The sequence below is a fragment of the Gymnoscopelus braueri genome (assembly GCF_963280865.1).
Source record: "Gymnoscopelus braueri genome assembly, chromosome: 13".
Classification (NCBI taxonomy): domain Eukaryota; kingdom Metazoa; phylum Chordata; class Actinopteri; order Myctophiformes; family Myctophidae; genus Gymnoscopelus; species Gymnoscopelus braueri.
In genome coordinates, this window is record NC_137615.1 from 26401700 (window position 1) to 26416389 (window position 14690).

At 39.9% G+C, this 14690-nt stretch overlaps 1 protein-coding gene across 2 annotated transcripts; it reads right to left on the reverse strand.

Annotated features, from left to right (window-relative positions):
* Positions 1-252: 252 nt before the first annotated feature.
* On the reverse strand, positions 253-12149 carry poldip3 (polymerase (DNA-directed), delta interacting protein 3). Of its 2 annotated transcripts, none has more exons than XM_080447484.1 (10): positions 12056-12149; positions 10952-11052; positions 7615-8069; positions 7307-7351; positions 7094-7174; positions 5854-6096; positions 5021-5098; positions 4171-4300; positions 3836-3902; positions 253-2776 (listed from the first exon to the last, which is right to left on the reverse strand). In XM_080447484.1, the coding sequence occupies exons 1-10, from the start codon at positions 12130-12132 to the stop codon at positions 2560-2562; spliced, it is 1494 nt and encodes a 497-aa protein (XP_080303610.1). In that variant the 5' UTR covers positions 12133-12149; the 3' UTR covers positions 253-2559. The 2 variants fall into 2 exon arrangements, with proteins under 2 accessions (XP_080303610.1, XP_080303609.1); XM_080447483.1 differs by having other exon boundaries at positions 7606-8069.
* Positions 12150-14690: the final 2541 nt, after the last annotated feature.

The window sequence follows — 14690 nt, forward strand, 5'->3', positions numbered from 1 at the left end:
TAAAGGTACCTCCCTGCTTAAGTATTTTATAAAACAATATACACCAGTGCTGTAACCGATTGTGATTTATTCACGTATAAATAGGTGCTTAAGCAGCGTCGATGCATAGATCTTTGCATCAAAAATATATGCAGTTCATTTTCTGTTTCTGTGTTCAGTCCAATTGCCCTGCATATATTGCCATTTCCTTTAAAAGCAATGTAAGATCAAACATGCAGTGTCTGACTTAAAAAAATGAATGTCAAAACAAGGTACAAAGCAAAATATTTAATGGCAGAATTTCACAAGACTTCACAAGATTTCACCTTACTACCATATTCTTAAGTAGAAAGGGTCATTTACAGTTCTTAAAACACAAAGAGTGAGTAGTAAACTAGCATGGCTTCGATATAATGTACACTGCTTCAAAACTATATAATCAAGTAAAATAAGTCCCACAAAAAAGAAGCACAGAACAATTTGAATGCCATGAGAATGGCAAAACCACAGCAATGGAATATGACTATGTAGGATGCAGTTTGCGCCAACTGTGACTGTTACCTTCCGGTAGCCTACTGGATAATTAGAATGTTCACCTGTAATTGAGGGCATGAATACTACCACTGGTGGTGGCAATTCAATCAACTCAAATCATGGAGGGGTGGTCAAAAGAAACATATCACAATAAAAAAAAACAGGGTGGTGTTCAATGTGAACTAGCTGAACAAAAAAGTGAGCAGCATATACAAAAAAAATGAAGACAAATCCCCATATAAACTCGAATCTGATTTTGCCTTCCATGATCACATTCAATTAAAATACCTACATATACACGAATCAGTCTCCTTCCTGTTGGTCCATGTCAAGAGATGTATGAAATGGCATTGGAATGCCACGAAAACAAACTCTAAAGGGGAAATAATTTATAATGGCAAGTATGTTCATTTCAATGTTGAAAGTTAAACCAGATTTTTTTATGTGCACATTGAGTGTGTACTTAGTTCAAACACGGTAGCCGAACACTCCAACGCAGACAATCTAATTGTTTTGATGGCAAGGCAGTCTTCACGGCAGAAGGCATCCAAATAGTTTGCATGAGGGTGCCTGGTGGCGTAGCCCATTAGTGAACAGACCATATGCTCCTTGTGAAATCAACCCTCATCTTATCCTGCATTCCTCTATTCTTCTTGGTTTCCTCTTTCTCTACACCAGGGGTGTCAAACACAGGTCTGACTGGGCAAAATTTGATATAACCACCAGCATGTGCGCGTTGAATTTGTTCTATTGCCGCCTGCTCTAGAGTTTTTCAACCTGCTCTTATAAGTCAGTCATAGGCTACAAGACCGTTGTGATGAGAGATTAAAATACAATTGAATATTTTAGTATCCTCATCCTTTACATTAAAAGTCATACATTTTCAGTTAAACAAGTTATTTTTTTTAAATCTTTCACCGGCATATTCTTGTCAACCATTTCACAAATGTGTTCTTGACTTCTCTAAACACTTTTTATTCACGAGTGTGTCCCTGACTCTCGCGCCAAAATGATGCAGGCACCTTAAATGTATTAAAGTATTTTTGTGTTAAATAGTTTCTGGCAAGTTACATTCCAAAATATACTGGGGCATTAAAACCCTGCAGCATTCCTCTATGAGCGGTAGGTTCTGTGTAGATAAACGCTGTAATGACCGGGACATCACCAAAAAGATTTCTAACATTCTCAATGAAATTAATACGCCATTTGAAATCGAACAATATCTGACACAAATGTAGGCTACAGAACAAATGTAGGCTACATAATTGCGCCTACTTTTAATGAAGATCGAGTAGAAGCACACAGCTCCAAATACTTCAAACTACTATAGGTTAAAAGAGGCCACCAGCACTCAGCGGAAGGAAAGTCAAGAAACTAACGCATTTCACTTCTGTGAGTCTGTGGGTCAGCGTGATGCTGATGATGGCTTCTACGAATTTCACTATGAAATAAGAAACGATTGTGAAACTCACTTTTTAGCCATTATACCCATAACAGTTGTAATTATTCCCATGAGAATCTGTGATGCACACAGACTGTAAAAAGGAGAAATGAACTGGGTCACTCTGGGGGTTGAGTGGAATGACATCAACTACTGTCAATTGTTTTCTTAAGTACTCAACAACAAGCTGCATGCTAGACTACGGTAGTGAAAGACGGCAGTGAGCAAAAGGCCTGAGATCAGCTGTCATACAGACACCATAATAATGGATGTGAATAACTTTTTTACTTCTTCTCCAAATCAGGCCCACAGGCCACCAGTTTGACACCCCTGCTCTACACCAACCCATCTGTAAGAAAGCATAAAAATGCCCAAAAAACTTGTTTGCATCAGAGTAAGCGGCTACCATTTTAAGTTTCACTAACTGTCCGTAGCAAGCACTCCCTCAATGCGCGTGTGTAATTTCCCTACCACTGTGAATAGTACTTAGAGGACATGGCAAATACTGTGTGTGCATGAATGTGTTGCCTTTGTCTATGCGTGTGTGTGTGTGTGTGTGTGTGTGTGTGTGTGTGTGTGTGTGTGTGTGTCTCCTCATAACACAGTTATATCTTGATGCGAAAGGCAGTGGCCTGGGAGCTTGAGGGCTCAGTGGTTGCAGTGGACTGGACAGTGGATTTGAACAAAGCTTTAAGGATGGTCTGAGGGTCCACTTCTGGGGTGGGCTGAGAGGAAGCTCGCTGACCATGAGGGCGAGACAAGGAAGGTGGCAGACCATTTTTCTTTGTACCGCTGCTTGAGCCTGGACTGTCACTGAGCCTCCTGCAATAGGGGATCAGGAAGAAATGAGAAGCATGTTTTCACAAGCCCACAAAATGTAAAAGATGACATAACAGGGCTCCCCAAACTCTTTCAACAACACTACACCAACATAATCCATTTCTGAATATTGCCCTAACCCTAGATTAGTTGGTTCAAATGCCCATGGTCTTGTTTTGGGCCGCTATGACTTTTAAGAGATTGTTTTCAACAGCTGTAGAAAAACTGGGGGCATCAAGCGGGCAAAACCGTTGATATGCCTTTCAGAGCGCAGTTCTATTTTCAAGCATCGAGACGGGGCACAATAGATCACCAAAATTCATTGTGTTCTGTATAGGGCAGTAAAAAGACCACGGTCTGCACAGATCCGGAAAATTAATAGGTTTGTCTGTGAAACTAAAGTAGCCCATCTTCCTTGTCAGATACTAGCTGGTGACATCAGTGCTTTAAAACGGCAAAAATATGAGAAACTCAATAATGAGGTACCAACCAGTCTATATGATGGCAAACTAGCTGAATATAACATGTAATGCTTCAAAGTCTCCTGCCTTCAATGTAAACAATTATTGTGTATGTCCCTTTTAGTGCATTACTCCACAAATGTGGAATTTGCATTTACCCATCTTAAATATTAGGAGCACTGACTGCTATTAATATGGCACCACCTGGAGAGCAGTTAGGTGTTTACCAAGTGGTAAACTAATACTTGGTTGACCCCAGTACACAAAGTCTCTTTGCCAAAAATAGTTGCGATGCGTTGTATCTGTCATTGTAAATGTGCCATTGTTATTTACTGTGAATGTTAACCCAGAAACGGGATGAAGGTTCAAGTGGTTAAATGTCTTGCTTCAGGACACTTCAACATCTACTGGGCAGGCCAGGGAGCAAGGCTGTGACCTTCCGTTACACAGATGGCCGTCTAATGCGTCACATGATGCCAAGGGGCGTCACATGATGCCCCAAGTGGCCATAATGCACTGACCTGTCTGCCTTTATAGTCATTGTAAACTGCTTGACGAAATTTTTAATTTAAACTAAAAAGTAGATTAATAGCTCACTTACAACAGTATAGGCTGATCTGAAGTGATGACATTTCCCTGAATGTGAAGGTTACACTTCATGGGCTGACCTGGTTGTGGAAAAAGAAAAACAAAGTTTCAACCACACAGGAGAAACACCTAGCTCTGAAATGTTACCGACAGTGTCTTGTTTTAATATTATTACACATCATAGTAAAATGATGCAAATATCTTGCTTCAACTGATATTCTTTTATTTTTTTTACATCCCCCTCTCAACACACTTAACACTGATAAGCACTGTTGTCCAACTGCCAGTCACACAGAAACCAGTGTCTGCAAGTGTGAGGTAATATGTGCCCTTGACCCCAGCACCTACCATCCAGGCAACGGTTGTTGTATTTCCTGTAGGCGTTCACTGCATCATCCTTACGGACAAACACCACCTCGGCCACCCCCACCTTCACTAACCGTGCTCGTTTCAGGGCGCCACACACACAGAACAATTCCTGTGGACAAACAAAAAAAAGAACACATCGAGTCATGAGCCAACTTATTTTGGATTTTATTTTATCTCTGAGAAACACCATCACTTGACACTTACTGCATACTTTTGTATGTTAGTGTTTTCTTTTGTTGCCCGTTTTATGTTTTTTGTGGGGACTGCAAATGAAAATTGGCATCATTGTTAAATCCTGTGTATTTTCATTATTTCATGTCATTAATACGCACCGTCCTGTCTAAAGTAAAGCAATACTCCACTGATGCTGGGTTGATTGCATGTTTTTTTTTAAAGCAAGGTAAACAAATGTGAACAAAGCAGATCCTGTAAAAACAAAAGTGCCAATGAATGGTTTAGGGCCAAACTACATTTCTGATCTTGTGCTGGATCGTGAACCATCCAGACCTCTCAGGTTATCTGGGTTTTCTTCTCCCAGAATCAGAACTTAACATGAGAAGCAGCGTTCTGTTTTTATGCACCACATATTTGAAACAAACTCCCAGAAAACGCAAAGCTAAAAACTTTTATGTTTGCCGCTGCCTTTAATCAAGATTTATTTTATGCTTCTGCACTCTAATTTTAACTATTTATTTTTATAATCAAATGTCCATTCATAATGTGTTTATTTTGCTCTGTGTCTTAATGCTTAATGTTTTAGGTAAGGCACATTGAATTGACTTGTTGAAATGTGCTATACAAATAAACTTGCCTTGCCTAGTATACTCACCACTATGTCTTCCTCAGTGACACGAGGATGCAGGTTGTTGACTGTTATCTTCGTTCCCTCCAAAGGACTGGAAGCAGACTACAAAAGGATCCACAAAACATGGTTATGGAGGTGGAGAAAAACAAACTTGCCCGATGAACAGTTTGCTTTCCTTGAAAACATTTCCCGTCTTGCACATGCCAGCTATTCCAGTCCTGCCATGGCTGCCATCATCAGAAAATAGATTGCCTCAAACTTGTGGCTCTTTGGGCTCTGCTGCCAACCCATTCCTCTGGCACTAACTTTATGTAGTATAACTTGGGGTGTAACCAGGAACCATCAAGGGTCTAGTTCTGCAACCGGAGTAGGGCTGCACAATTAATCCACAACTGCAGGCTACTTTATGTCATTAATGTAAAGTAGGTTCTTCTGATATTGTGATGGCCCACAACTTCAAGCTGTAACTTTGCTGTTTTTTTTGCCAATGAGCCAACAGAGACTGCCTAATAGAGCCAAACCAGACAGAGAATCTGAATGTCTCAAATTGCCAATAGACGAGCAGGGAGACCAAATACAGCCACCCCAATTGTATATTAATATATTGTATTAACATACTCTAGCATACAGACTGAACAAACAAACATTTTATTCACTTAATAGCATAATAGAGCTTTAATTTGCCGATTAGAGGATTTGTATTTTTGCTAGTTGCTGAAAACAATTATGCGGCAATGGCTCCATCCACACTGATCGCAAATAATGTTGCTATTGAGGTACTCGGCTATAAGGATGTGGCAACGAAAGGGAGGAATGGAGTGAGGCATGGAACCATGAAGACCATAAGTTATGCTAACCTGTGGTGGAGTGGGTGGTGGCACGCTGGTCACCGCTGGGGTCTGTTGGAGGGTCCTGGAGATGGGCTGCAAGGGCGCAGCAGGGAGGCGCAAGGGCGCATCAGGGGGCCGGTAAACTGCCGCACTAGTGTTGGGCCTGGTGTGGGCGACGGGGACAGGGGGACGGGGAGCTGTGTATGCATCGTTTTTAACCACCTTGGTGATGGGCACCGACATGGAGAATGGTGAGCCCATGCTACCAGGCTGACAAAGACAGATGGGGAGAAAAATATATTTTCATTTGTGAGAAGCACGTTACATTTTTAGGACATCACAACAGTTGACGTTCCAGCCATTACGCAAAATTTTACCAGTTATTTTTTACCAAAATACTTGCCAATGTTCTCTGTATCTACCGCCTCAATTACTGCCACTACCCCGTGATGTATTTGATTACTTGAATACTTAATTAATCAGAAATGTGAACAGCTCGTGGTACAATAAGACAATAAGACCTGCATGAATGAATGAACCATTGTAAAGCGCTTTGAGCACTTGGAAAAGCGCTATAAAAATGCAATTCATTATTATTATTATTATTAAGGCTAAAAGGATAACGCAAGAAAGTCCTGGGAACTTCAATAAATCAACATGGCAAAACAAATGTACATAACAATACATGTCATCAACACTAAAGGATGTACAAAGTATTCCGACATCACTGGGCGGCTGAACAAGTACAGGCAGTTTCAATTGCATCTGGCTGTGGACCGCAGAAGTACAACTTCCTTTGTTGTTCTGCAGCTTTATTGAGCGACAATAGATATAAGTCTCTGCCAATGAGAATCTCATGTTCAGTGCATATTGCACATGTAAGCAGTGTAGGCATAGTTATAACCATGCAAATAAATATCAACCTTTTACATGTATGGCTATGCACCCCACTTGTTTGTGCAGCATACCATGTCAAAATGATCACAGGTGCTTACTGTGCACACTGAAAAACGTCAAGATAAATTGGGCTGCGTAACCCTGAATGCTTGCCAAAATGATAGCCAAAGTATTTTCAGCTAATAAATAAATTCCTTTTCATAGACAATTTCACATTATGTTTTTTGCCTTCTGTGGACTTGTGAGCCTAACGATTAATCAAAAGATTAAAACTCGAATTTCAATGACACCATCAGGTATGACTGAACATCCACAAAGTGGCAAAGCTACCCTTCATGAAAGTGTGTCAGTCAGACCTGTGCAGCCTTACCCATGATGAATGCAGCATACTGTTACCGGTGGTGATCTTCATTTGTTTATTAGGGATGCCATCAGCCTCATCTGAGACAGACTGGAGGAGACAGAACGGTACATTTAGAATTGAATCAACAGGGCTCATTGCATTGGAGACAGACTTTGCATCGCAATGTAAAATGTTTTACTAAATGACACAGCAGTCAAACAAGATTAAAAAGACCTTTACCTGTGTGCCCAAACGTATCCCACTAGACATCCCTACTGGCCGTTGCTGTAGAAAGATATTGTTATATCAGAACATGATGGGCTTTGGAAAAAACGAATTCACTGGAAATTTTAACTCAATATTACAATGTACATATTGAAATCATCCTGACAACATTCTCCATTATGGTAAATTAGACAAAGACTGTGAGAGAAGACAATCAACATAATTTAACACATCAATGAGCGAGCATTAAGCCAGATTTTTCTCCGCAGCAGCACATGCCACATGGCCAATCATTTATCAGTCATGTTCATTACCTGGAATCCCTGGATGGTCTTGGTGATTTTAAAGGGTGCTGCTGCTGCTGCAGCAGCACCAGCAGCAGCAGCTGCCTGCGTCTGTGTCCCTCCAACACTTCTTTTGAGGCTCAGTCTGTCACGAGCATCCATCATCCTCTTTGGGGCAGCACCCAGCAACGGTGCTCTTACATTCATTCCTTGTGTATTGGGTGTAAACTGCCTGTTGTTCACATTATTAGCAAGGTTGTTGCTGGTCTGCATCTGCATGGGTGGCACATGCGCCTGGCTCAGTAGGTGGTGTGTCATGGCTGGCTGTTGAAAAGTCTGTGAGGGGACCCCAAACTGATTCTGGACCTGTTTGCGTGAGTTGATCATCTGTCGAGCATCCTGCACCCCTCCTCCCTGTGCGCCTCCTCTGCCACGGATTTTGAAGCGAGCATCTTTCTGAGCCAACTTCTCTCTGGCATCCTTCACTTGAAAACCTGTGTGTAGCAGATGGAAAATATCTTGAATATATTTATCCTCCATAATAAGCTACGCTTTTTTTTTTTAAAGCTCTGGCAGCATTTGGCTCAGGACGCGGAGCAGCCCTGTGCGAATAAGTTTGATTCCACCTCCAGGCTTAGTGTCAAAGTGGCCTTGAGTAAGTCAACCACTACTTGGGCGCTGAATTAAAATTGGCCACTAGGGTTGGGTTTGTACAAAAATGAATTACAAACCGGTAATACCGCCTTTGACCACATTTATAAAGTTTAACAAAAATAATAAATGCAATAACATTGTTTTAGGCAACGTTTCGGTTTCAGCTCAAAACGAACACTCCCGACTGCTGTTTTGGTTCACTCAACGTCCTGCGTATGTGCAAGGTTTTACAAGAAATGCATGGCTTTATAAATCACTACACAAGGCAAGTACCCCAACAGTGAGTCGCTAGGTGAACGAGTTTCTCTGTACTCTGTCAGAGTTTAATGTAGCTCACAAGCTAACAACTGGGCTCTGATTACCCCCTGGGTAGTAGGCCTATGACATTCAGGATAAATTATTGGGGTTGTCGGTGAAGGAGGTCAGAGGTGGAATATGGACATAACAGAAGTGAACAGAATGTCATATTATCTATCAAGGAGTCGAGGGGGATAAGCAAAGCCACATTAGACGCTAGCCAAGTGACGCTAGCTTCTAATGTTGCTAACCAGTAAACTAGACGGAGTAACGAGAATGGCAACCACAAAATAACATTAACATAGAATAAGACCAGTTTTTTGGGGGGTGAGTCGATGTAAAATATATTTCCATCATCAAATAACATGAAATTCTGTGTCAGTCTCCATATAAATACTGAGGCATCCAACGTCTTGTGTGTTTACAATGCCTAGAGCACAACGACATCATCAAAATAAGCTGTACGTGTGCACCGATGGCTGTTGCCCGCTCACCAATGAGACGATTATTGCCTATTGATACTTGATTAATACTTGGGTGACGATCAATCAGCAATAAAAATGTCAACATGTTGTGACACTGGCTACAGCCAGCAGATGCAACAGTTCGCTTTGTTGACAAACAAGCTTGTTTATTTGTGATTACATGTATTTTACGAAGACCAGTCAGATTGGAAGCGACGATGGAGTGAGGACGACCTAGAGAGTGTCAGATTAACCATGACGATTAAAACAGCAGTTGCTGGGGTCAAATGTTTTGATACTGTAGCTCACGCGTTGTAAACACGTATGTCAGTGAAATTCAATCTCTTTGTTACCGGCAGCTTAGAGGATTCACTCTCTTCTCTTTTGATCGCGAATTTTGCATAGTCGTTCGTGTTCAGTGTGTAGATCGAACAAGCCACATTCTGCTGTAATAAATGTACTAAAAACAGCATGCACATGCATGAGATGAGTTGCTTAATAAAGTTGATTCCAAAGTCTGGTGCATGCCTCAGTTTGTAAACAAACATGTTAGTAAGTTAACGTTGCCATATTACTTATTAATACAATACAACATGGATTTAGCACCATCGACCAGTAAACAAAATGCTGTAGGCTACTTTTAATTTGCCAGCAAAATACGCATCCCGTTCAGTCTGTCCACATAAATCGAATCGGTTTAAGCTCGTATAAGACTGGACAAACCGTTGATTGACCCAACTCTAGTGCCTTGCTCCCAACAGTTAGGAAGCAGTGATGTTGTTAGGTTTTCAATTTAGTGAGTCCCGGGACTCACTGGTGGTCATTTGAATGAGTCCTGAAAGAGAAATCCTAATAAAATGTTGTTTTTGAGAAATTGCATTGTTAAATCTGTTTGATATTATATTGCTATAATTATGGTTATATTCTGATAATGTATCTGAAAAACAAACGGTAAAAAACTAAAGCCGAATAATTTTGGGGGGGGTAAAGGTTTTCCCAAAATGCTCTCCTTATCAGCACAAAAATAAATACATCAATAAATAAACAATTATTGCAATAATAATAGTTTTTTGTTAAGTCTAGGTAAAATGCATGCGTCCACTGGACAGAAACTGTAGTAACGTACAGTTTTAATATTGATTTCAGATCAATAGAATTAGGATAGGTATGGTGTATATTCTATGCATTTCTGTGCCTACAGTACACATGTATGTCCTACTGTACATTGTATTCACTACTCCTTGGAAAGTCTGAAACTCAGAATACATAAGTGACAAAGAAACAAAGTTCATATTAATAATAATAGGAAAAAGATAATTTACACTTACAGAAACTTACAGATATAGATGGGAACTACAGAACAAAAACGCTATGTGAAAGGATAATAGAGACGGAACAGAGCTATTTGTTAATTGTTGGAGAAGTAGTATTTATTGCTCTCGCTCTGGTGTTTTTTTTTTCAAAAGCGGGATTCCCTTCAAATGATTCATTTACATTTGGCTGCTTGTGTCGCACCGAAAATAACAATTTACAACATGTCGCGACACCTCAGTGTTTTCGGTGCGCAACACTGCTGTTCGATGAAATACACATAGCCAGCGGGAATGTCTCGCATTATAAGTGCTGAATTTGTTCATATGTAGCAGGATAAATTAGTATGCGTCCGGCGGACGCCGCAATGGTTTGTTTGTTGTCCTTTCTTCAAAATATGCATCAGAGACGCAGGGCTATGAGCATCACTGTAGAATGGGTAAATGAAGAGGACTAATTCCAGGTATATCTAAAATGTACTTGGCAAATACCTCAACCAACCAACAACAACAACATTGTTTCTCACAACCAAACGATTCCTACAAATCGACAGGCTTTTCTGTACGACTCGGTATTCTCGGTACATAACATGGTATTGCAGTTTTCTGAACATCAATCGGAGCTCTTGTGGCAATGTTACCGATTCATACCTGTTCCACCTCCAAGCCTCTGTCTGACATCACTGGGTCCGATCCTCTGCCGAGCATCAAATCCCCTCCCAGCCCCACCTGTACCCCTGCCAAACATGGTCCTGAGAGAAAGACAAAAAGCGTACAAAGAGGCACTGTTAATGTTATTTACAATGAGAATTGTGGTTTCTTCTGAGTTCTGATGTAAACATTATTATACTTGTTAAGTGTAGTAAACTTAGGGAATTGTACTGTTCAAATTTAATGGTGCATAATTTCAGGGAATTATAGAACCTTGAAGGCATAATGGTTTGTCAAGGCATGTGGCTCAGTATGCTAGGAAACTACAGTGGTTTTATAGGAAGCAAGCAGGAAAAATGACAAATATAAAACCCCTAAGCCAGTAGTTTTAAAAAGGCAGGATATTAACTTCATCAATACAGTATATCAAATAATTAAGTATTAGGACTCTTAAAACTTAAGGCGTAATGGGGATAAGTAAGTAAGTGAGAAATAATTAAGTCATGATTTGCTCAACTGGGACTAACCGGCCTTTCGAGAAATCAATGAACATTTTTGGCCTTCACGTTAGCACTAGAACATCCTTGACTGAAACCTCGTTAATTATGGTCAAATAGTGTTTAACTCTTCCAGAGATTTAAATTCAGACGACCCACCGAAAAAATAATAAATAAATAAAAAAGAGCAACAGTAATGTGAGTGAGTGAGTGAGTGAGTTGGTCATTCGCTGCTCAGTGGTTTACGACGTTGCCTTGTTATGGACTATAGTGGTTGCCAGGATGGATTACATGTTTCTTATATCTTTGTATATGGTTCCTATATATATATATTCAGAGAAGGATTTTAGGAGAGGAAGAGCGGAAGAAAACAGATGAATAATAGACTCGTTAATTGTCTAGAAAAGACGGACAGGCCTATGCCCAAAGGGCTGGCTAGCTAACAGCTAACTTTAGCTTGGCTATCTATATTTAAATGCAAACAGATGCCTCACAACCACTGGCGTGGTATGTTTTCGATAACTTCGACGAAAAATATTACTACTGCTAGTCAAAAAAACATTGTTGAATAATGAAACTCGCGTCGGCACGCTAAAAGCTCTCGTACCTTTTAACGGGTGCTTTGGTGTTGTTAATGCCGCGCCGTCGGATCACTTCATCCAAGGAAATGTCTGCCATTTTCATTCCTTGTTTTGTCTTGCGCCTGCGTAGATTAGTTAAACCCAATTATATTTCGACGTACGACGGCGTCGCGCGCCGAAAATAGCCGATCTACAAACCCACAGCGCGTTGCACCCGCTACGAGTTATGGGATTGTACATCTGCTATTTTGTGTGGGCGTCGACACCGTCGTACGACGGAGTACAAACCCGGACACAACCTAGACGTGACTACGGCTCGTAGATAGGGCCAAATTGTACGGGAAATCGAGATTTGATAACGTTGTTGATAGTGTACATTGACTATAGTTACAGTCGTATTTGTATATGGAGATGTTCTGCGTTATTATTGTATACTCTGGCATTGAGCAAACTATATGCAAATAAAGTCACGGCAAACAAATTGTTATCCATCGTATCTGTTTTCGATTATTAGCCCTAGTCCGCGGATGCAAAACAGATCTGCGTCACTGGTTTCCCATGAGCCTTTGCGCTGAAACGCAATAAAGATTTACTAAAATTGGACTAATTTCTCATTGAAAACGTGTTTGCAAACACCTTATCCTGTCATTTAACCGCCATGTAATAGCAATATTTATTTATAATTATAATTACGCAAAAACATACACATAATGTCTGTGTAGCCCACACCGTGACGGAGAACGTCAGACTATAGTGACTTTATCTATGTTCGCAGACGGGGCAGGTATGCCTTAAACTGATGAGTAAGGAAAATAACGACGCGGGGTGACGCCCGTGTCCTCGTTACAATTCGAGATTAATTTTTGAGTGGGTACAGGTTCGTCTGCTGAGGTGACTCACTTACTTCGTGAGATGCCTTGTAGAACCAGGATCTGCCCCGACCTTCCCTGTCTAATTAAAAATATCATATTGGCTGAGTAAATATGGTTATTGATGCATTAATATAATGGTAGTTACAAGTGTAAATTGGTTGCACTAATCCAAGAGGTTAAACGTTTAAATATACACACCGGTAGTCTAATTAAGCAGTCTATATAAAATAGTCTATGCAATATTAATGGACTATATTATATCATTATTATATGTTGGATGAGATGGATAGCCTTTCACAGGCTTGTGAATCGGCTCTGTGCTTAACTCAACTGTATTCATATTCATTTATATGTATGCGAAAACCAGTGGTGTAAAGTAAGTAAGTACATTTACTCAAGTACTGTACTTAAGTACAATTTTGAGGTATTTTTACTTCACTGGAGTATTTCCAATTTCCAGTACTTTTACTTCTACTCCACTACATCTCAGAGGCAAATATCATACTTTTACTCCACTGCAATTATTTGAAAACTTTAGTTACTAGTTACTTTGCAGATATAAATTATTATATTATAAAACATACATTAACCACTTTAGCCCTATTTTATATATAAGCTATTTGAAAACAGCCAATCTACAAGTTCACAACACGTGACAGGCGTTGTGAGCTTGCAGATCTGCTATTTTCAAACATTGTAGTACTTTTACTTTTGGTACTGCAAGTATACTTTGATGCCAATACTTTTGTACTTTTACTCAAGTAACATTTTGAAAAAAGGCCTTTTACTTGTAAGTATTTTTTACATTGTGGTATTGCTACTTTTACTTAAGCAAAATATCTGAGTACTTCTTCCAGTTCCATCACCACTGGGAAAAACTAAAAACATACAATAGATCAAGTGTGGTATCTGTTCTTATCAGTTTAATATCTGATACGTCCCCTGTGTAGGCTAGCCCACACCGTGACGGAGAACGTCAGACCATAGTGATTATCTCTGTGTTCGCAGAGAGGACAGGTATGCCTTAAACTGATGAGTAAGGAAAATAACGACGCGGGGTGACGCCCGTGTCCTCGTTACAATTCGAGATTAATTTTTGAGTGGGTACAGGTCCGTCTGCGAAGGTGACTCACTTACTTCGTGAGATGCCTTGCAGAACCAGGATCTGCCCCGACCTTCCCTGTATAATTTAAAATATCATGTTAGCTGAGTAAATATGATTGTTGATGCATTTAAATAATGGTAGTTATAAGTGTAAATTGGTAGCACTAATCCAAGGGGTTAAAAGTTTAAATATACACACCGGTAATCTAATTAAGCAGTCTATATAAAGTAGTCTATGCAATATTAATGGACTATATTATATTATTATTATATGTTGGATGAGATGGATAGCCTTTCACAGACTTGTGAATCGGCTCTGTGCTTAACTCAACTGTATTCATATTCATTTATATGTATGCAAAAAACAGTGGTGTAAAGTAAGTAAGTACATTTACTCAAGTACTGTACTTAAGTACAATTTTGAGGTATTTTTACTTTACTGGAGTATTTCCAATTTCCAGTACTTTTACTTCTACTCCACTACATCTCAGAGGCAAATATCATACTTTTACTCCACTACAACTATTTGAAGACTTTAGTTACTAGTTACTTTGCAGATATAAATGACTATATTATAAAACATACTTTAACCACTTTAGCCCTATTTTATACATATAGGCTATTTGAAAACAGCCAATCTACAAGTTCACAACACGTGACAGGCGTTGTGAGCTTGCAGATCTGC